The 22,499-nt window shown below is 41.2% G+C and overlaps 1 protein-coding gene across 1 annotated transcript in view; it reads left to right on the top strand.

Annotated features, from left to right (window-relative positions):
• Window positions 1-16,200: 16,200 nt before the first annotated feature.
• LOC126235809 (regulatory-associated protein of mTOR) overlaps window positions 16,201-22,499 on the top strand; it is a 316,754-nt gene continuing 310,455 nt past the window's right edge. Inside the window, exon 1 of the mRNA XM_049944648.1 lies at window positions 16,201-16,532. Coding sequence (XP_049800605.1) covers window positions 16,389-16,532 — 144 coding nt within the window. The 5' untranslated portion in view covers window positions 16,201-16,388. The remainder of the gene's footprint in view (window positions 16,533-22,499) is intronic.

The raw sequence follows: 22,499 nt of genomic DNA, 5'->3' as shown, positions 1-22,499 counted from the left end.
TCTAAGTGGGGCAAGCAACTGCCAAATAGTGGGAGAAATATGCTGAAAACATTATAATGAGCTGATTACATTACATTTCACGAAAAACCAAATATTTGAATAATTTTCAAACAATCTGTCTGTAGGCACTTTCCTTGTCCCACAATAGTTTCGTTCGAAGTCTAGCGATCTGCACATTCTGACACTTCACACGCTTTTGTAAGACACGAACAGCTGCACTTAATCTAACAACTTCATCGTCAAAGCAGGTCTGTGTTGATGATTCTCACGAATCTGGCACTAATACATGGAGAGTTGAACTGGCTGCTTCTGTGTCATAGGACTGTTTTACAGCTTTAGATTGACTGTCGAATCTTTGTGGCAGTTTCCTCTTCATCGTCAGTTGGCTTATTTGGAATGTCAAATAGTGTGGGTACTGCATTCCACACGAGTTTGTTACTGTCTGCGTTCCTGAACTGGTTTTGTTCGAAATGTAGCGAACAAAACCTAATATTATTATACAGTTAAACCGGGTCTTTCTTCACAAGGCCTTCTCGACTGCTATAAACTAGCCATTTTTTGCTCCTAAAATGAAACATTCATCATTTATACACATACGGTTTGCAAGTGAATCCTGACGATACAGTTTAGTAACATGATGGTGTATACCTCTCAGGATCCTTAGGAAACCTAAAAAAGGCAGCTGTGGTGTCTTCTTCGTATTGCTGCTGCAATTTATTGCGCTACAACCGCTCCCGATGGTAAAAACCATTGTAGAAATCAAAATAAACAATCACTATTCGCTTTCACGATCGCGCCGAACTCACAGTTCAACCTACCGGCCGCTTGGGGCGCTGCTGGCGCTGAAGGCAACAAAATCGAGGCGAAGTGTCGCGACTGTTATGTTAGACTGTGGTTTGGATGGTGTGTACAAGTACAGCTGCCCATGCAGCTTCAACATGATACCACAGTTCATCAAGAGTAGTGATTGGCGTACTTTACGAGCCAGTTGCTCGGCCACCATTGACCAGACGTTTTCAGTTGGTGAGAGATCTGGAGAATGTGCTGGCCAGGGCAGCAGTCGAACATTTTCTGTATCCAGAAAGGCCTGTACAGGACCTGCAACATGCGGTCGTGCATTACCCTGCTGAAATGTAGGGTTTCGCAGGGACCGAATGAAGGCTACAGCCATGGGTCGTAACACATCTCAAATGTAACGTCTACTGTTCAAAGTGCCGTCAATGCGAACAAGAGGTGACCGAGACGTGTAACCAATGGCACCCCATACCATCACGCCGGGTGATACCCCAGTATGGCGATGACGAATGCATGATTCCAATGTGGGTTCACCGCGATGTCGCCAAACATGGATGCGACCATCATGATGCTGTAAACAGAACCTGCATTCATCCGAAAAAATGACGTTTTGCCATTCGTGGACCCTGGCTCATCGTTGAGTACACCATCGCAGGCGCTCCTGTCTGTGATGCAGCGTCAAGGGTAACCGCAGCCATGGTCTCTGAGCTGATAGTCCATGCTGCTGCAAACGTCGTCGAACTGTCCGTACAGATGGTTGTTGTCTTGCAAACGTCCCCATCTGTTGACTCGCGGATCGAGACGTAGCTGCACGATCCGTTACAGCCATGCGGATAAGATGACTGTCATCGTGACTGCTAGTGATATGAGGCCGTTGGGATCCAGCACGGCCTCCTGAACCCACCGATTCCGTATTCTGCTAACAGTTATTGGATCTCGACCAACTCGAGCAACAATGTCGCGATACGATAAACCGCAATCGCGGTAGGCTACAATCCGACCTTTATCAAAGTCGGAAATGTGATGCTACGCGTTTCTCCTCCTTACACGAGGCATCACAACAACGTTTCACTAGGCAACGTCGGTCAACTGCTGTTTGTGTATGAGAAATCGGTTGGAAACTTTTTTCATGTCACCACGTTATAGGTGTCGCCACCGGTGCAAACCTTGTTTGAATACTCTGAAAAGCTAATCATTTGCATATCACAGCATCTTCTTCCTGTCGGTTAAATTTCGCATCTGTAGCACGTCATCATCGTGGTGTAGCAATTTTAATGGCCAGTAGTTGTTTGTATGTGTGTGTGTGTGTGTGTGTGTGTGTGTGTGTGTGTGTGTGTGTAATAATCGAACAATTGACTGTTTGTTAAGCATCAAGTGTGCTGCAAAGTCAGACATTCCAAAAACCTCCATGGACAGAGTAAGAAAAATTATCCCGTGTACATTATTCGTTATTGTGACTAGAGTATTTGTACGTTGCATTGTATTTTTCTTATGCTATGAGGGAGACTGTTCATGGCACCAATTTAGTTTCAACAAGAATCCATGCTTTAATTCCAGTACTGCAAGTAGTAATTATCTCTCGTTACATAAATTTGATGCCAGTTCATACTCTTTGTGTTAGCTGATGGGCTGCCTCCCAGAATGCTTAATCCAAAACCGACCAATAGAATAACACAACCTAGAGCTGCAGAAGTCAACTCACCTACAGATGAACTGTAGTTTTTGTCTTTTTTGTGTGAAATAAATTAATGAATTTGAGTTCCACTCTGTAAACCTTCTCTGTATTTTTCTTAAAGTCTGTTACTGACAGATGATCGTAAGGCTGTTTTTCTATTATAAATTAAGTGCTTGTATTGTTACCATCAGTACTTCCATTTTTCTTTTGTGTTAACTGCTGATTTTAGAATTCTGTTCAACTTTTTTGTGCCAGAGCAGGGTTTGAAAATGTTGTCATCAGAAATGTACTCCCCCCCCCCCCTGTCACTTTACTACAAAACGCTGGAACCTAAACACATATAATACAGCCTATTGCAGATTCTAAAGAAGTTATGGAACTGATAATGACCCTGTTAAATGATGCTGTTTACCTTATTCTTCAAAGAGAGCAGTTCATTTATGAGAAATATACAATAATATTAAGGCAAACACAATGGTATCAAGCTTCATTAATGTCTGTATAAAGTGTGCAGTGGGTACAGTGCTATCCATGTAAATGATGTTTTTCTTTGGGGGAGGGGGCGGGGGGACGTGATGTTGGGCATTGGAGTTGGCGTATTTTCACTCTGCTGTAAATGAATCCTCTTTGGCAGGACACTTTAAGTAGTGTGTAGTAAACAGAAGTGAACAGCAAGAGTATTGTGTAAAGCATATAGCACAATATTGTGCAAATTGCTTTTTAAGGCTCATGGAGTTCTTAGCCCCCAATACTTATACTCCTCAATGGTTTCTCTTGCTGACAACAAATACAAGTTGTAGATGAACAATGATGTACTTGACACAATACAAGGTAATGAAAATCATTTTCATGTGTACTTTCCATTCTTACCCAGTGTTCAGAGAGGAGTAATGTATTCTGCTGCAAAGAAATGGCATTCAACAAGCTCCCGACTAACAAAAAGCAAGAAATTGGGAATTGCTGCTAATTCGAAAGAAAACTATACCTAAATTCATCACTATTTTTATTACTTGACGATCTAAATTCAATAATTAAAAAGTTCTTTTGGTTACTTGGTAATATGAATGTGTGTTGTAAAGCTATACACAGTGCAAGCAAGACTCAGTTTTTGCAGATATAAGTAACTATTTTGTTTGACAAAGTCTAGTGTAATCAAGTTAGTATTAAGCAACCAGTAGGAGGAAAAGAGCGATTATTTAGTGAAACTGTGGATGCAGCAACTTTTTTCGAATTTGCAACTTTCTTTTTACTTTAATTAATTGTCTGCTGTAGGTGCAAATATAACTATGCAGTATAGAGATAGGTACATTAATATTGATCAGATTGTTTACAGTTTGCTTGTTGTTGCAGTAGATCTTGGCTCATTACACATCCATTAGGGTTCTCCACCTACAGTGTAGTTTCATTACAGATCAAATTTTGTGCTTTATATTAGCAGCATAATTAATGACCTTCATATATGCCACAGAAGTCTTCTTTTGACCCTACACACTTCACAAACGGATGAAAATCTCGGTTGTGAAAGGGAACTATTTCAAAATCTTTCACAGGTATTTCCATAATTTGAACATTAAGCTGGATCTTGGTTCTTGGATGTAAAATTTGATGAATGACTTAAGATTTTGAGATGATGTATTCTTAATATCTAGCTCACTACACAATTATAATTAACGTTTTGTAATATATCACACTTCGTTTCCTGATATCGTTTTGGTATCTATATGGTACTAGGCAAAAGTCAGAAAATGTATGCATCTATTTTGTGTAGATACCTGACATTATGCACATAAACAAATTAGCTTACTTACAAAATGATACTAAAACATTTCACACATATTCTTGTGGAGTCGTTAGAAAACTAAAGCTGTGAATGTTATTGCGTCTTGTGCTCTTGTGGAAGCGGTGAACTAAAAGAATTCACAGTGAAAAAAAAAGTGTTCACTAAAGAACAGTCATTCTGTCGCTGGTCAAAAGACCTGTCAATACGTTTCAACTTGATCGCATATAAAAAAAGAACGATAACCATTGCTTTATCATCAGGAATTTTGGGGAAACTAGGTTAACTGCACTATTACTTGTGCAACTGCACTACTACAGTTTGTTGAATTGTAAAAGTCAGTGCTTGATTTCAGCTATAAATAAGAAAACCTTTAACTGTCAGCTCCACTTCACACAGTGTGTAATGACAGAAACTCGGCTTTCTGTCCCGAATCACGTGACTTAGATCAGGCACTGTCTAATATAACAGTCGCGACACTCACTGCTGTAAAAGTTGTTACCATTTGACATCTGGAACCAAACAAGCGTTCCAAGCGGCGAGAAAGGAGAATGTCAGATGCGGTTTAAGCATTATGTTTGCTTCGCATTCCTTTCCTATGTGATTTACTAAATATTTGAATTATTTTTTTGCCTCCAAGAGTTTGTGTAATATCAGGAAACATATATGCTTCTACAAATGATTCTAAAATAAGCGCAAGTAGGGATAAAAATCATGAATTCAGTTATTATTTTTATTTATCGTATGGCAATACAGACACGTGAGAAAGAAACAGACAAATCACTAATATAACAAACGTTAATAATTGCAAACAGACATCACTAATATAACAAAGTTTAAGGATTACAAACAAACATCAAGTCTATTAAAATAATCTATCGACTCTGGAGTTGTGAGCAGGAAGTTGTCGGGCTCCCATTATAGACTCTTCTGGAACACTCTTCAACAATGTGGCTGATGGTCTGATTTTCTCCGCAGTCACACTGAGGAGATGGTATAGGACTATAAGATACTTTCAGAAATCATGAATTCAGTGGCAAGATACATCACATTCGTGAAGAAACGCTTGTGATGTTGGATAGAACTGCAGCTTACCACGTTGATATCAAAGGAATATTAACACATAGATTCACAGGTAAGAAGCACGAACATGTACCTCTACATGCAAAAGGGGTCGATGACCCATTTGTCGTTCTGTAAGTCTCCTGTGTTTTCGTCATCGTCGCCTGTTGCCACAAGTACGACCTTCATCTTTATATTATTTTAAGTGGGACAAGCAACTGGCAAATAATGGGAAAAATATGCTGTGCTTGTATACCCTAAGTCCTCAAAGCCAATAAGACTGCCAGAAGTGCTGTCATATGTTAAATTTGCCGATAGAGACATTCGACCCAATGACACACTCACTAGTCTATCAATATCGGTGAAAAGCTGCACCTTCTGCTTTAAAAGGTGGAATATATTGTCACTTATTCCATATTTCATTTATATGCCTTCGACATAACTCTGCAATGTACGCTCTGATGGAAACATAAAACATTCTGAAAAAAACACTATGCATGAGTGCTGTAATATAATAAATTTACTGGCAGATTAAAACTGTGTGCCCGACCGAGACTCGAACTCGGGATCTTTGTCTTTCGCGGGCAAGCACTTGCCCGCGAAAGGCAAAGGTCCCGAGTTCGAGTCTCGGTCGGGCACACAGTTTTAATCTGCCAGGAAGTTTCATATCAGCGCACACTCCGCTGCAGAGTGAAAATCTCATTCTGGAAACATCCCCCAGGCTGTGGCTAAGCCATGTCTCCGCAATATCCTTTCTTTCAGGAGTGCTAGTTCTGCAAGGTTCGCAGGAGAGCTTCTGTAAAGTATGGAAGGTAGGAGATGAGATACTGGCAGAAGTAAAGCTGTGAGGACCTGGCGTGAGTCGTGCTTCGATAGCTCAGATGGTAGAGCACTTGCCCGCGAAAGGCAAAGGTCCCGAGTTCGAGTCTCGGTGGGGCACACAGTTTTAATCTGCCAGGAAGTTTCATATCAGCGTACACTCCGCTGCAGAGTGAAAATCTCATTCTGGAAACGTCCCCCAGGCTGTGGCTAAGCCATGTCTCCGCAATATCCTTTCTTTCAGGAGTGCTAGTTCTGCAAGGTTCGCAGGAGAGCTTCTGTAAAGTATGGAAAGTAGGAGATGAGATACTGGCAGAAGTAAAGCTGTGAGGACCTGGCGTGAGTCGTGCTTCGGTAACTCAGGTGGTAGAGCACTTGCCCGCGAAAGGCAAAGGTCTCGAGTTCGAGTCTCGGTCCGGCACACAGTTTTAATCTGCCAGGAAGTTTCATATCAGCGTACACTCCGCTGCAGAGTGAAAATCTCATTCTGGAAACATCCCCCAGGCTGTGGCTAAGCCATGTCTCCGCAATATCCTTTCTTTCAGGAGTGCTAGTTCTGCAAGGTTCGCAGGAGAGCTTCTGTAAAGTTTGGAAGGTAGGAGACGAGATACTGGCAGAAGTAAGGCTGTGAGGACCGGGCGTGAGTCGTGCTTCGGTAGCTCAGATGGTAGAGCACTTGCCCGCGAAAGGCAAAGGTCCCGAGTTCGAGTCTCGGTCGGGCACACAGTTTTAATCTGCCAGGAAGTTTCATATCAGCGCTCACTCCGCTGCAGAGTAAAAATCTCATTCTGATAATAAATTTAGAGCAAACAGCTTAGTGTCGTCTTTCTATCTTGCAGAACGTTTCTCACCCAATGGCATGCTAATCTGGCTTAACAACAAGTCAAGGGCATCTTTTTATTAAATATTGGGATCCTATGGTCATCAAAATTTGGTTGTCCTTACTCTCTTGATCCCTCTGATACACTTTCTGTTGCTGCCTGTACTTAAAATGATAGGCATTTTCCCGGGTTCCCGGGTTCGATTCCCGGCGGGGTCAGGGATTTTCTCTGCCTCGTGATGACTGGGTGTTGTGTGATGTCCTTAGGTTAGTTAGGTTTAAGTAGTTCTAAGTTCTAGGGGACTGATGACCTCAGATGTTAAGTCCCATAGTGCTCAGAGCCATTTGAACCATTTGATAGGCATTTTCTTGTCCCGTAATAGTTTTTCACGCAGACTAGGGATCTGCATATTTTGACACTTCACACACTTTTGCAAGACACGAATAACTGCACCTAATCTAACCAGTCAGTCGTCAAAGCAGGTTTCTTTTGACGATTCAGATAAATCTGGCACTGATGCATGGGGATTTGAACTGGCTGCTTCTGTGTAATAGGAGTGTTTTACAGATTCAGATGTACAGTCGAATCTATTTGCCAGTTTCCTCTTCGTCGTCAGTTGAGGTGGCTTATTTGGGATGTCAAACAGTGTGGGTACTGCATTCCACACGAGTTTATTACTGTTTGCATTCATGAACTGTTCTTTTTTTTAATCGTAGCGAACAAAACTTAACATTATTATAAAGGTAAACAGGTCTTTTTTATAAGATCTTCTCATCTACTATTCACTAGCCATTTTCTGCTCCTAAAACGGAACATTAATACCCATGTAGTTTGCACGCGAAGCCTGACAATACAGTTTAGTAACGTGGTGGTGTGGGGTCTTTCTAGTATGCCGGAACTATAGAATAATACGCAGTTGTTCAGAATAACTTTTATTACTTTAACACTCGAAAAAACAACGATAAACATAAACAACTCTAAGTCACTATGCCAACTATGCTGTAATACGTCAGCGATACGATGGCGCTAAACTCACGTAGCAAATAATGTCAGAGTGTTGCCACATCAGCCCCCCTTTTTTTAAATCGGGTGCTCCCGGTATGTCAGGGAATTTACACTTCACTTGTCTACCTGCTCTTGTTACCATTGTTGGAATCCGATCCTGTTCTTCCTGTTCCTCTGTGTGTTTCTGGATTTTCGTCCATTTTTCTGGTATCACCATGATGGGTTCCTCATTGGGTGAACTTGACACCATGGGTTGAGTGCTGGGAGTGTCCGCGTCGATGTATGCGGGTTTGAGGCGCGCAATGAACACTGCTTCTTGATTGCCGTTCTTCTCGATTCTGAACCAGTGTTCACCTCTCTCTATCACTCGGTAGGACCACAGTATGGAGAAACGAGTGGTGGGCGTACTGCATCGTCTCTGAGCCACACATGAGATGTTTGCGTCAAGTCTTTATGCACAAACCCTTTCGTTCCCCATGCCTGACAGGGTTGGTAGGCTGGAGCATTCGCATTCTGCTGCTAAGTTGTTGTGCAAACTGCGTGTAATGCTCTGAAGTGGCCAATCGAGAGGATTGTGGCGGGATTAATTCTCCTGGGACTCTCAACTCTTCGCCATAAATTAACTGTGCGGATGAGCACTGTAAATCTTCTTTCACGATTGTTCGCAATCCGAGGAGGACCAGAGGCAGTGTTTCGGGCCAGTCAGACGTACTACACCTTAGAGCAGTTTTGAGCGAGGGGTCTAAGGCGCTATAGTCATGGATTGTGCCGCTGGTCCTGGCGGAGGTTCGAGTCCTCCCTCGGGCATGGGTGTGTGTGTTTGTCCTTAGGATAATTTAGGTTAAGTAGTGTGTAAGCTTAGGGACTGATGACCTTAGCAGTTAAGTCCCATAAGATTTCACACACATTTGAAACTTTTTTTTGCAGTTTTGAGAGTACAGTGAAACCGCTCCACCATCCCGTTGCTAGCTGGATGATAACTAGTCGTACGAAAATGGCTGCAGCCACATAACCGCAAAAGTTCCTTTAAAATCTGGCTCTCGAACTGTCTGCCCCGATCCGTGGTAATGTCGTGTGGTACATCGAACCGAAAGAACCAAGAGCATATCAATGCTTTTGATACTGACTCGGCTGAGATGTCTCTTATGATGTAGGCCCCTGACCATCTAGTGATACTGGTGGCCTCCAGCATGTGGAAGTGGTCCCACAACGTCGACATGAATGTGCATAAACCTTGCTGATGGTATTGGAAATTGAGCTACTGGTGCAAAAACATGCCTCCCGATTTTATTGCGCTGACACGCTAAGCATGCGCATGGCCACTCGCGACAGTCTTTGTGTATCCCTGGCCACACTACTTTGGCGGGTACCAGTCTTGCTGTTGCTCGGATTCGAGGTGAGAAAGATCGTGTAAGGCCTTGAAGATCTCTTAGCGGTATTCTTCTGGTATATAAGGTCTTTCTCTTCCTTTCTTCACATCACACCAAATTCCTTCCGGCGCATTCGGAATCGAATTGCGTTTAAGCTGTAATGCCGTTGACTGGCCCTGCAGGAGACAGCACAGAAAAGGATCATGTTGTCTGTTGCGTCCGCAGCTCGTGGTCGTGCGGTAGCGTTCTCGCTTCCCGCGCCCGGGTTCCCGGGTTCGATTCCCGGCGGAGTCAGGGATATTCTCTGCCTCGTGACGACTGGGTGTTGTGTGATGTCCGTAGGTTAGTTAGGTTTAAGTAGTTCTAAGTTCTAGGGGACTGATGACCATAGATGTTAAGTCCCATAGTGCTCAGAGCCATTTGAACCATTTTTTTGTTGTTGTCTGTTGCTATATCTGACCATTGTACGGCGTTCAAACTAGCACAGTTGCGTGATAAGCAGTTTGCTACCAGTTTGTTCTTCCCTGCTACGTGACGTATATCCAATGTGAACTGTGTGATGTATTCTATCTGTCTACACTGCCGTGGTGAAGTGGGGTCTGAGTCACGCTCGAAGATGGCCACTAGCGGTTTATGGTCTGTGAAAATTGTGAAATGTTACCCCTCTATCGATGGTCGGAAGTGCTTGACTGCAAGGTACATGGCTAACAGTTCGTGGTCGATAGCGCTCCACTTTTGCTGCCTTTGGTCCAAGGTTTTTGAAAAAAAAGGCGAGTGGCTGCCATTCACCACTAAGTTCCTGTTGCACTATCACTCCTACGGCTGTCTGGCTTGCATCGACCACAATCGCGAATATACTCTTGGGTGAGCCAGCAAGGTCGCTTGTGACAAATGTTCCTTTAATCTATGGAACGCTGATTCAGCCTCTGATGTCCATAGTATTACACGGTTTCCTGTAGTATTTTTCCCTATGAGTAGAGCCGTGAGTGGTTCTTGGGCTGTCGCTAGGTGAGGTAAATGGCGGAGGTAGTAGTTGAGCATGCCGAGGAGTCGGCGACGTCCTTTGTATGTTATTGGGAGGGGCATCCGTTGAACTGCCGCCACACGTTCAGGCAGCGGTGACAGACCTGCTGCCGAGACCACATAGCCTCGTTAACTAAGATGCCATAGCGTTCAAAACTCTGTAAAAGCAGCTGCAGGTGTTCTTTGTGGTCTTCCGTCGATGAGGAGAAAACTAAAACATCGTCCATGTAGCGAAAAACGAATGGCAGATTTAGTAGCACTTCATGCATAAACCGCTGCCAAGTTTGGGCAGCGTTTCTAAGACCAAATGGCATAAAGTTGTATTCAAACAGGCCAAACAGTGTGATCACTGCAGTTTCTTGAACACTGAAGATGGCAGAATTGTCGATATTATAATTGAAATCCATCACATTGGGGACAGAATATCGATCCGGAATTGTTCGAGAATTGAGTGCCCTATAATCACCATGTATCCTCCAAGAATTGTCTTTTATGCGAACCATGTGGATGGGTTAAGCCCACACAGTGTCTGACCTAGTTACTATACCTGTCACCATAAGTCGATCAAACTGCGCTTGCGCCGCAAGTAGTTTCTCTGGAGTGAGTCGTCTTGGACGGAATGCAACTGGTTTGCCGGGCTTCGTGCGGATGTGATGCTATGTCTTGTGAAAGCACTTCCTGGTGGCGTTCACCGGGCTAGTGATTGATGGAAAGCGTTAAAGTATGCTGCGAAAAGATGCGTCCTCCTTTGATGTTGTCATATTACCTACAACAAACGAATCGTTGCATTTGAGAAACTTCTTCTTTCATGGCTCACACATGTGCGTCCCGCATTGTTGTAAGCACGAATTAAGGTCGGGACACACTTGTCCAGACCGTGTCCGTGCCGAGACACGTCCGAGTATCGGCCGTCACCTGGGCAACGAAATACGTCATTAAAACAAATGTAGCGAGCCCCACTTGACTGGGCCGTGCACGGGGAACGTCAACGGGCCAGGGCCGGGCCGGGCGGGATTCGCCGTGTTTAATTTTGCACGTCACGGACACGGCCTGGCGGTAGAATTGTCTTGTGAGCTGTGCAACTGCGCAAGACTATCCTGTGTACAAAACATGGATGTGGAACGACTAATAGAAGAAGTTCGTAAGTTTCCTGTTCTTTATGATCAGGGAAGTGAAAACTACAGGAATATCGAGTACAAAGACAGAGTTTGGAAGACAATTGCAACAGATCTACAAGCCAAAGGTAAGATAAAAACTATACAAGTTTTAATACCTGAAAGATATTTATTTACTTTTTATTTTACAAACAGGTGTTTGGTTTATGTCATCGTTATATCGCCAAGGCGACATGTTCTTGCCATTCCACAGTCCCTTGTGGAGAATTCAGGAATTTTTTGAGTTGTTCTGGTACAGCAAATGCAGAATCTGTTGATCTCCCACGAATTCGAGGTAGGTTTCGAAGATTTGATGATCTTCCGGATCCCTCGGCAGTTTCCTTTTGATCCATCCTCTGTTTGGGCACCCTATAACCTTCCATTTTTCGAATAAAGTTCTACATACACACGCAGCTGTCACAATCATTGTAAGGTTATTAGGATCTCCCTGAAGGATTCTTCTAAATATTCGAAATTTCTGTTGCAATATACCGAATGCATTTTCGGATATTCTTCTTGCCCGACTCAAGTATGTTTTGAGAGGAAAAGCTTCATCACCTACAATTACCATTGGAAGTTCAGCATCAGTTCCGGGTAAAGTTTTACTCTTTGGGACGCTAAGTGTATTGTTTTCCAATGACTTTCCAAGGTTTGAATTTACTAGAATTCCTCCATCAGAGTTTTTTTCCGTACGCTCCCACATCTATTGCAATAAAATTATAACATGGGTCAACCAGAGCAAGAAGCGGAATGGAATATGTTTTTTTGTAATTCCAATAGAGACTTCCTGAGTTGTTTGGAGCCTGTATTGTTACGTGCTTTCCATCTAAAGATTCAATGCAGTTTGGAAACTGCCATTTTGTCCAAAACTCCTCAGCTATAGCATTCCATTTTTCTTCATTCGGCACAGGCATCACCTCTTCTAACAATAAATCAATAACTGCTCTAGAGGTGTCATGGACGATAGCTCCAGCTGTGGATTTTCACAACCTGTAGCTGAAGGAAATAGTTTTAAAGGAATCTCCTGTAGCAAGCAACCTGAAAAAAAATTGGACTGTATAAGATGAGAAATACTGTATAATTTATAAAATATTTGCAGCATTTTAAACCTCGTAATATAAACACGCGATTTAAAATATTTTTGCTACAGGTGGAATAGAGGAATGCAAAAAAAAATGGGCATCTGTTCATGACCAACTAAGGAAGACCCTGCAGAAAAGGAAAACTGTTTCAGGACAAGCTGCTATTCATCAACATAAATATAAGTATGAAGATCTCTTAAAGTTACTGCTACCTCACATGGTAGAACGAGAAACAGTTTCCAATGTACACGCAAGACAATAATGAGCATAAACAAGAATCAAATACAGATTCCCAAGAGGAGCAGTCTATTGTTGAAAACGAAAAAGAGTCTACACAAGAAGACATTGCAGATGAAGAATCGATCATTAAAACCCAGGGTAGTGAAATAGAGAATTTGATAGAGCGCACTCGACATTCCCAGACGTCCTAAGCTCCGTCACTTCAAATAAGAACACGTTTATGAAATCACCACTGAAACGAAAATTTCAGCGTGAAGTTAAACCACAAGATTCTGCATCAAGCCAGCTCATGGCTTACATTTTGGCAGAAAAAATGCTGAAAAACAGAGAAAAATACAAAACCCAGTTGATGCTTTATTGGCTGGTATAGCACCAGCTCTAAAATCGTTGCATCCACTACTTTTTCATCAAGCTAAAAGTAGGATTTTTTCAATTGTACAAGACTTTGAACTGAAGCAACTCATGAATGATGTATCAGTCAATCAATTCACTCTATCATCCTCCAATTCCTCAGCAAAATCTTTTTCAACACCATATCCTTCACCTGTGGAAAACGAGTCAACAGAACCTACACAGCAGCTTTTGGATCTGCAAAGGGATTCCCACAATTCGTATATAAATAACCAAAGCCATCATCCTCCATGTTCCCCTGTGTCCTCATCAGCTTCAGAAACTAATTCACTGAATAGCCCTCATTTGTTTTTCTAATGGTAGTAGAAATTTAACTGTATTATTTACTAACTTATGTATTTATCTTTCAATTACTAAAGTAATAAAATAAAAATGCTGTCCTTAAAACTTCTTATTTATTTGTGTTCTGTGTATTTTTCTTTAACCTACCTTAAAAAACAGCCAGTCGTTCGTTTGGTCAAACTGATACGCTCCAGAAAGTGTAGTTTTTTCTCAGTCTTGGTTCTAGTTACTTTAAAAGTTCACAGAAGGTGCACTGCGTCATCCTAAAATATTCATAAAACTTAGTTTCATCATCTATGAGATGAGAAAATAATGTTCGAAACTCTCCCTGTACTGGTCTTGTTTTCCAGGCACTGTGGATCCATAATTTTCTTCTTCTTGTTTGCCTTCTTTCTTTTTCCTCTTTGTCTAAAGCAAGTGCTATAAATCCTAATTCACTATTACGAAAATTAGTGAACGTGTTTTACAGCTTTCACAAACAGAAACACAGATCACCGCGTCCGAGTCACTACAAGGAACAACAAAGACACGGACGTGCCCCGGTCATGTGTGGCCCCTGCAGGAACGGACCGCAGCACGGCCGCCACTCGTCCGACGCTCGGCCCTGACACGGCCCGGACGTGTGTGTCCCGAACTTTAGTAGCGACGCGTTCTGATACGGAGGAAGTGTTAGAATGACCGGGCACTTCGCACTGCATTTCCCCCAATGCGGAAGTGAGGGGAGACAATGTCTTTTCCTTGTGTATCGGAACCAATAGTCGATTGACAATGTCTGGCATAAGGTGATATTTGCACAAGAAATCTGCACCAATAATAGGGTCCGGTACATCTGCTATTATGAAAGTCCATACTAGTTTGTAATCAGGTTCGAGATGAAACGCCAATCGTTTCTCACTGTAAGTGGGAATTCCAGAGATGTTGGTGGCAGTGAGCATGTGATGTGACGTAGTTCTTTGGACGTCACTATTTCTTCTAGGATACACACTAACCTCTGAACCTGTATAAGTCAGAAACTTCTCTCTGGATGAATAGTCTGTCCGACTTGCTAACCATAGATATCGTTTTCTTAGCACCGTTTCGTTTTCCTCCTGTCTACGGGCGCCTAAAAGATTGATGACGAACATTTGCACCCATTAATGTCCGTCTCCGAAGTTTGGGAAGCTGCAGGGTTGAGTACATTGATGAGCAGAATCGCGGAAGCGTTTGTGATACAAGCACCAATGTTCTGACTGGCTCTGAGAAATGTTATTCTTGCGTTTTATCCAGCGTCTGCTTTGTAAACGTTATTGGTGCTTCGCGACTTGGACGTTAAATTTTGCCACTTGTGCTACCAACTGTTCCATGGCGGATTCTTGCGATGTGTGCTGCTGATGAGAGGAAGTAATGCCTGAACCGGAATCCACGGTGCATGACTCTACATTGCTGTATACTCCTGTGCTTCTGTTGTGGTTTGTATTGACCGTTGCACAAGCAGAAGATTCTCTTAAATTATTTGCTATGGTGTCTGCCTTCTTTGCTAATGTCGTTAAAGGTACATCAGTTTGTGCCGCGATGATGGCGCGGATGTTGGCTGGCAGTTTTGTAGCCACAGTACCCGTGAAGATTGTTCTGGCAGCAAATCTGGGCCCGCCAATGTGCGTAATGACCTGAGGACTTGCGATGGAAGCTTTTGTTCCACATATTGTTGAGAGAAGAGGTTTTGAAGACATAGTTCTGTCGGTAAAGTGTAGCGTTGTATTAGAGCCTCTTTTAACGCTGCGTAACTGCGTTGTGACGAGGTATCTTCCACTTCTTCTATCATTTCCAAGTCTAGACGTGAAACCAGAATGTTGAACTTATCAGTATCACAGGCTACCTTGCATTGTTGAAATACACATTACGCCTGTGTGGACCACAGCTGTGGCCTCGTTGTCCAGAAAGCAGGGAGTTTGAGATTTCCTTGCCTATAGGCGTACTTCTATGTTCTCCTGTGGAAGAGCTTGCGGCAGGTGACGTACTTTGTTCCTCCTCGAAACTGTTTTACGCTACTGTTGTCGGTGTAGTCATTATTCCGACTTGGTGTGTGTGCTGTTGCGTCTTCTTCGCGGGTTCACCACTGTGGGGTCTTTCTAGTATGCCCGAACTATAGAATAATATGCAGTTGTTCAGAATAACTTTTATTACTTTAACACTCGAAAAAACAACGATAAACATAAACAACTCTAAGTCACTATGCCAACAGCGGCAAAGATTATGCTCTAATACGTCAGCGATACGATCGCGCTAAACTCATGTGGCAAAGAATGTCAAAGTGTTTCCACAATGGTATATACTTCTCAGGATTCTTAGGAAACCTAAAAAAGATAGATGTGGTGTCTTCTTGTTGTTGTTGCTGCAATTTATTGCGCTACAGAGGCTCCCGTTTGTAAAAACCACTGTACAAACCAATATAAACAACTACTTTTTGTTTTCACGATAGCGCTGAACTCAACAATTTTATTTACTGGCCGCTTAGCGCGCTGTTGGCGCTGTAGCCAACAAAATCGAGGCAAAGTTAGTATGGAGATGCCTTAACACGGCAGAGACAGGGACATGCGCGGTCTATGAAGTATATAGTAACATCTTTAAAGGGAGAATCTCACACATGCGGGGGTAGTGTGACTTCTGTGACAACCATTGTTTACATCTTTGACCGTTCGATCAGCTGTTTGCTTTGGCAATAGAAACAAACGTCTTGTATTTGTCTATAAATTCAGATGGCTTCGCGGGCCAAGTGTTTGTCATGCCACAGGCTAGTATCGATCACCTGTGAACTCTGCGCGTTTACGGTGGTATCAACATAACACAATAAATTATTAGTTACGTTATTAAATAAAAAATTGTTGTTAGAAAAATGATTGCCATCCATAATCACACCACAGAAGAAGAGGACTACGCAATAGATTGGGCCTTACCGTTAGCGTTTGTTAGAAAGCGTCACATAGAGTCAATTGAAGGAGGGAGCGAAATAACTCAAACATGGAGAATGAAAGAAAGGGTAAGTTGAATTGCGTATAATGTTATCATATTGATGTATAGCGCGTCAGCTTTAGAACTGACACTGCTAGAATTGCTGCCGTTAGTGGTATCTAATAATCTGACACTCACTCTGTGTTTCTGTCATTATGACACGAATCTAATAAAGTGTTTATCGGCAAGAAAGTATGAAAGTTTAACTTGTTTATTTGTATTTCTTGATTTGCGAGTTACTTATATAAAAATTAAATACATCATGATTAAAAACACGGAGCTATATTGGAAAAGAAAAAAAATAATGGTTGTCGTGGTTGGTCAGTATCCTTCAAAGTCTAATCTCTTATGGTATCGTCATGTGAGGGGAGTACAGAATGCTGGCTTCGAGGAAATAATGTCATCATGGCATTTGGAGCAACCATTAATTATTAACGTAAATGGGATGCAGACGACAATGTGTTACCACATTAAAGACTAATTTGACTATTTTCTTTCTTGTGAAGATAGTACACACAAGCTTGCCAAGGACTCTTGGTGTCTGCCTCGAGTCATCTGTGATACTGAAGGCTGCTGTGACTAATGCTCCGCTGATAGGGCTGTGTTAAGTTACAAGCTCAGTTGAGATCATGAAATCATTAGAGATACAAGTTAAATTTAATGCTGTAAGAGTGATACAAAATATCTAACATCAGATGTCTATAGGATGTTCATCACAATGATGATATGATATGTGGAATAACAGGGACACAAAATGATGCAAATAGAAAGCTAAAGCATCATTTGAACCATGTCACCAAACAACGAACAGTGATAAATTTTTTCTCATAGTGGAAACTGAAGGTGCATCAACAGACACACTGCAGATTTAAGTGGCTATCATTGAAACAGAATTTATTCATTTTGGATGAATGATTCGCCTATGGATATTCATTCAGTTTGTTTTGTCCAAATTTGAAAATCTGGATGTTGGTATGTGGCTGAGCACCTGAGAACATCTCAAAATCACCACACTCTGAAACTATCCTAGAATAGTAATTATGAAGTGAAGTAAGAGAAATGATTACATATAAATGGTTAGTAAATTTTCTTTTAATAACTTTTTCGACTACTTAATGTAATTCTAAAGGGCATGCCAAATACATTACAGACGTATTTACACATACATAGATTTACACAAAACAAAGCATGAAACTGTCAGGTTGGACAAGGATTGAACACAACATTGGTCATGATTATTTAATGGAAACTTCTTGGCATTCATATTAGTAACTTAGGAACCTCAAAGTGTGGACAGTAGGATGAATCTGACTCCTCAAGAATGTCATAAGTTTGTGCGATTTCTCTGTGTTTTATTTGTAAAAGAAACAACAAGTAATGCCACATATATCTAGATGTTTCAGATTGCTCACATTTTGCACAAGAGGCCTCAACAGTTTCATTAGTGGGACATGAAAACTTTTGTTCTGTACACTTTCGAACATAATCATTGAACTGCCTTCACTACTTCGTACAAAGCACTTTATTACTCTTCTTATGTCAGTCTAATTTTTTGAATTGATACATATGCAGACATGTTCCTGTATCAAGACATCCACATGAGATACAGTACACTGTTGCAACCCTCAGCTGTGTCACAAGTTAGAGCCAAAATATTCACATAAATCATCTCAAGTAACATTTTTTGAAATTATTCTAAAACCTCTTTCAACTCCTTGATGTATGCTGGCAGTGCATTATGAAGTGTGTCAACAATGCGGTTAGCATGTCTTTGAGTATGATGTGTTCTTACTTGCCCTACCTGTGGAGACCCACAGTTTGTATTGTTTCTATTAATTTGCGGATCTCCAGGTTAAATTCTAATCATCAGTGTACATTTGTATATGCACAGAAAAGGTGTTGATCATGGACATTATGATGTAAACAGAGCTGTTCAGTGTCAGAAAAAATATTAATTCTACAATACTGCTGCATCTTGTTCCCAAAAAATGTATATAATTGAATTATATTGCTAATTATGTGTGTTTCTCTTGCACCCTAATCATATGATTAATAAGTGTATGTTATGGAATCAATAAATTGTTTTTCACTATTGTAAGTATAAATAACTTTTTAAACAGAACTTTGCAGTGTCACTCGCGTAGGTATTTGACATGATTTAGATAGCCCCTTTATGTGATATAATAATTTCTTTTAAATAACTGATAATTTTATTCCAAAATTCTTTTCCTTAAGCTGCTATGGACTGAAAATTCCGAAACTATTTGTATGTTGAAATATTTTGAAATGTGTCTCAGTGTAAAACATGTTGAACTGAATCTCTGCAAAAAAATAAAAATAATTTATTCCCTATCGAATTACATTGTGTACCTGCTCCTTTAAATTAAGTCTCATATGGCTGAATAAATAATAATAATGTCATTCATCTTTCATATTGTACTCTTCTGCACCATCCTTTTTGTTTTGCAACATGGCATTCTTTTTTCACATAGTGTATTAGCTGTTTTCCTCACTATTTTTCCTTGTGACCATTCACAGATTCTTGTAGGGCATCTTTTGTTACACAATCCATTCTTATCAAATGGTCCAGCCACTTTCTTTCCCAATTCTTGATTTTGACACTTTCGTATTTCTTATTTTGTCTTTCTGGTTGGTTCTGTCTTCCTTTAGACCCAAAATTTTGAAGGTTTGGAGTATTTTTACTCTTGTTACACAGTCTTAAGTCATAGTTTATTTTCTTGTTTCAGTGCAAAGCATTTAGGAGCTACAACTCCATTGGAGAGAAGTTTGCACTTTAATAACAAAAATACTCATAATGTATAAGTTATAGTAACGAGCAAGCCCCTACAAAATGTCTGTTAATGATGTTGCTTTGGATGTTACCACATTTCAAATTTCAGCACAATACAAGTTGATACTCCAATCAAAATACTTCTTCAGCTTCCCTAAGATGATTATCCAAGGGCTCACAAATATTATTTTTTCTGGCTCTTTAAATTCTTTTTCATTATGCAGGTGGTTCAGAAATAAACTTCTTTTTGTTGGTTCATCTAGTCAACACCCACTTTTTAAAATTGTCATTTTATATTCATTATTCCCTCGCCCCCATGGACTGTGGAGCTTGCTGTGGTGCGGTGGCTTGTATACCTGAATGATATAGATTGCCCTCTGTAGATGCAGCAGTCCCCCATTCAGATCTCCAGCCAGGTACTGCTCAGGAGGATGTCGTCATCAGGAAAACCAAAACTGACACTCTATAGGTCAGAGTGTGGGATGTTAGATTCCTTAATTGGACAAGTCAGTTAGAAAATTGAAAAAGGGAAATGAATAGGTTGAAGTTAAATATAATGAGGATTACTGAAGTTTGGCATTAGGATGAATATAAGTTCTGGTCAGTTGTTCAGGGTCATAAATATAAAATAAAATAGGAGTAATGCGGGAGTAGGTCTAATCTATACCATTAAAAATGTGAATGTTTATTTGTTCAGAATGTAAATCACCAGTTTCTGTGTAATTTTGTCACAACATTGATTTTGAATGTACATGTGTTTTTATATACCTGATTGAGCGCCATATGCTATATGAATATATTTTATATATGTGATGAATAAAAATGTAAGTTGTATATTTATGTACTGTATGACACCCCAACAAATACATAAAACTGTGCGCGTATTCTAATGAACATTGTGTCAAAATTTGAAAGTAATTGGTGAAGAACTTTCTGAGATTTAAGATTTTGAAAAAAAAATGAACTTGAGATTTTTGTTAACAACATACCCCCATATATGTTTGGGATATGTATCAAATATGTTGAACCTAAACAGAGAAGAGCAGCACAAATGTTTGATCCCTGTGAGTGTCACGGAGATCCAGAAGGAACTGAACTGGAAGACTCTTGAAGATAGACATAGACTAACCCAAGAAAGTCTGTTAACAAAGTTTCAAGAAATGGATTTAAATGATGACTCTAGGAATATACTACAACCCCCCAAGTATCACTCACGTAAGGATAGTGAGAATAAGGTTAGAAAAATTATTGCACACACACAGAGACATTCAGTCATTTCCTCATGCTCCATATGTGAATGGAACAGGAAGAAACCCTAACGAGTGGTACAATGGGACATACTCTCTGCCATGCATCTCGTGGTGGATTGCAGAGCATAGATGTATATATAAAAACATACACTGAAGCGCCAAAGCATCTGGTACACCTGCCTAATATCATGTTGGCCCCAAGCAAGCATGCAGAGGTGCCGCAACACAACGAGGCATGGACTCAACTAATGTGTGAAGTAATGCTGGAGGGAACTGATACCCAGGGCTGACCATAAATTCATGAGTACGAGGGGGTGGAGATCTCTTCTGAACAGCACGTTGCAAGGCATCCCAGACATGCTCAATAATGATAATGTCTGGGGAGTTTGTGGACAGTGGAAGCGTTTAAACTCAGAAGAGTGTTCCTGGAGCTACTCTGCAGCAATTCTGGACGGGTGGGGTGTCGCATTGCCCTGCTGGAATTGCCCGAAGTCTGTCAGAATCCTCAATGGACATGAGTGGAAGCAGGTGATCAGACAGGATGCTTACGTTTGTGTCAGCTGTCAGAACCATATCTGGATGTATCAGGGGTCCATATCTCTCCACTGCACATGCCCCACATTATTACAGAGCCTCCAGCTTGAACAGTCCCCAGGTGACATGCAGGTCTATGGATTCATGAGGTTGCCTCCATACCCGTACACGTCCATCTGCTCTATACAATTGAAACAAGACTCGTCCAACCAGGCAACATTTTTCCAGTCATCAATAGTCCATTGTCGGTATTGAAGGGGCTCATGTGAGGCTTTGTGCTGTGCAGTCATCAAGGGTACAAGAGTGTGCCTTTGCCTCTGAAAGTCCATATCAATGATGCTTTATTGAATGGTTCATACACTGCCACTTGTTGATGGCCAGCAATTTGCAGAAGTGTTGCACTTCTGTCATGTTGAATGATTATCTTCAGTCGTTGTTGGTCCCGTTTTTGCAGGATCTTTTTCTGGCCGCAGCGATGTCGGAGAGTTGATGTTTTACTGGATTCCTTATATTCATGGTACACTTGTGTAATGGTCGTACGGAAAAATCCCCACTTCATCGCTACCTCAGAGGTGCTGTGTCCCATCACTCATGCACTGACTATAACACCACGTTCAAACTCACTCAAATCTTGATAACATGGCATTGTAGCAGCAGTAACTGATCTGATAACTATGCCAGACACTTGTTGTCTTATATAGGCATTGCTGACCACAGTGCCGTATCCTGTCTGTTTACATATCTCTGTATTTGAATAGACATGCCTATACCAGTTTCTTTGAAGCTACAGTATATGTGTATCTAGCGTAACATTCTCTCAAAATTTCAAAGCAGTTGATGATGAAGAACTTTCAGAGACTGAAGATTTTGAACAAATGAACTTTTAAACACACACACACACACACACACACACACACACACACACACACACACATATATATATATATATATATATATATATATATATATATATATATATCTCCAGAAGTTCTTCACTGCTTCAACATTTTGATGCAATGTTGCATTTAAATTAAAGGAAAGATCTCAAAAAGTTCTTGACTGAACAGGGCTTAAGGTCAGAGAGAGAGAGGGGGGGGGGAGGACATGGACAGAAGGGTGGAAGGAAATGGACATAGTATGCAGAAAATAGGAGATAGGCAGACAGAGGGGGGGGGGGGCAAGAGGAGATGGAGGAAATGGATGTGTAGGTGGGGGAAGGAGGTGATAGAGAGAGAGGGGGGGCAGGAGGTGATGGAGAGAACGAGGGGGAGTAGAAGATGGACATAGAAAGGGGGGAAGGTGATGGACAGAGATTGGGGGGGGGGGGGGCAAGAAGTATATGAGGACATATAACCAATTCTAATATGTATTGGTTATATGTGCTTTCTCTTCTATTTATTTCCCATTTAATTAGCCTGAT

Source organism: Schistocerca nitens, chromosome 2 (assembly GCF_023898315.1).
Source record: "Schistocerca nitens isolate TAMUIC-IGC-003100 chromosome 2, iqSchNite1.1, whole genome shotgun sequence".
Taxonomy (NCBI): Eukaryota; Metazoa; Arthropoda; class Insecta; order Orthoptera; family Acrididae; genus Schistocerca; species Schistocerca nitens.
Note: the sequence above shows the minus strand (reverse complement) of the source record. Positions and strands in the feature narration are given on the sequence as shown.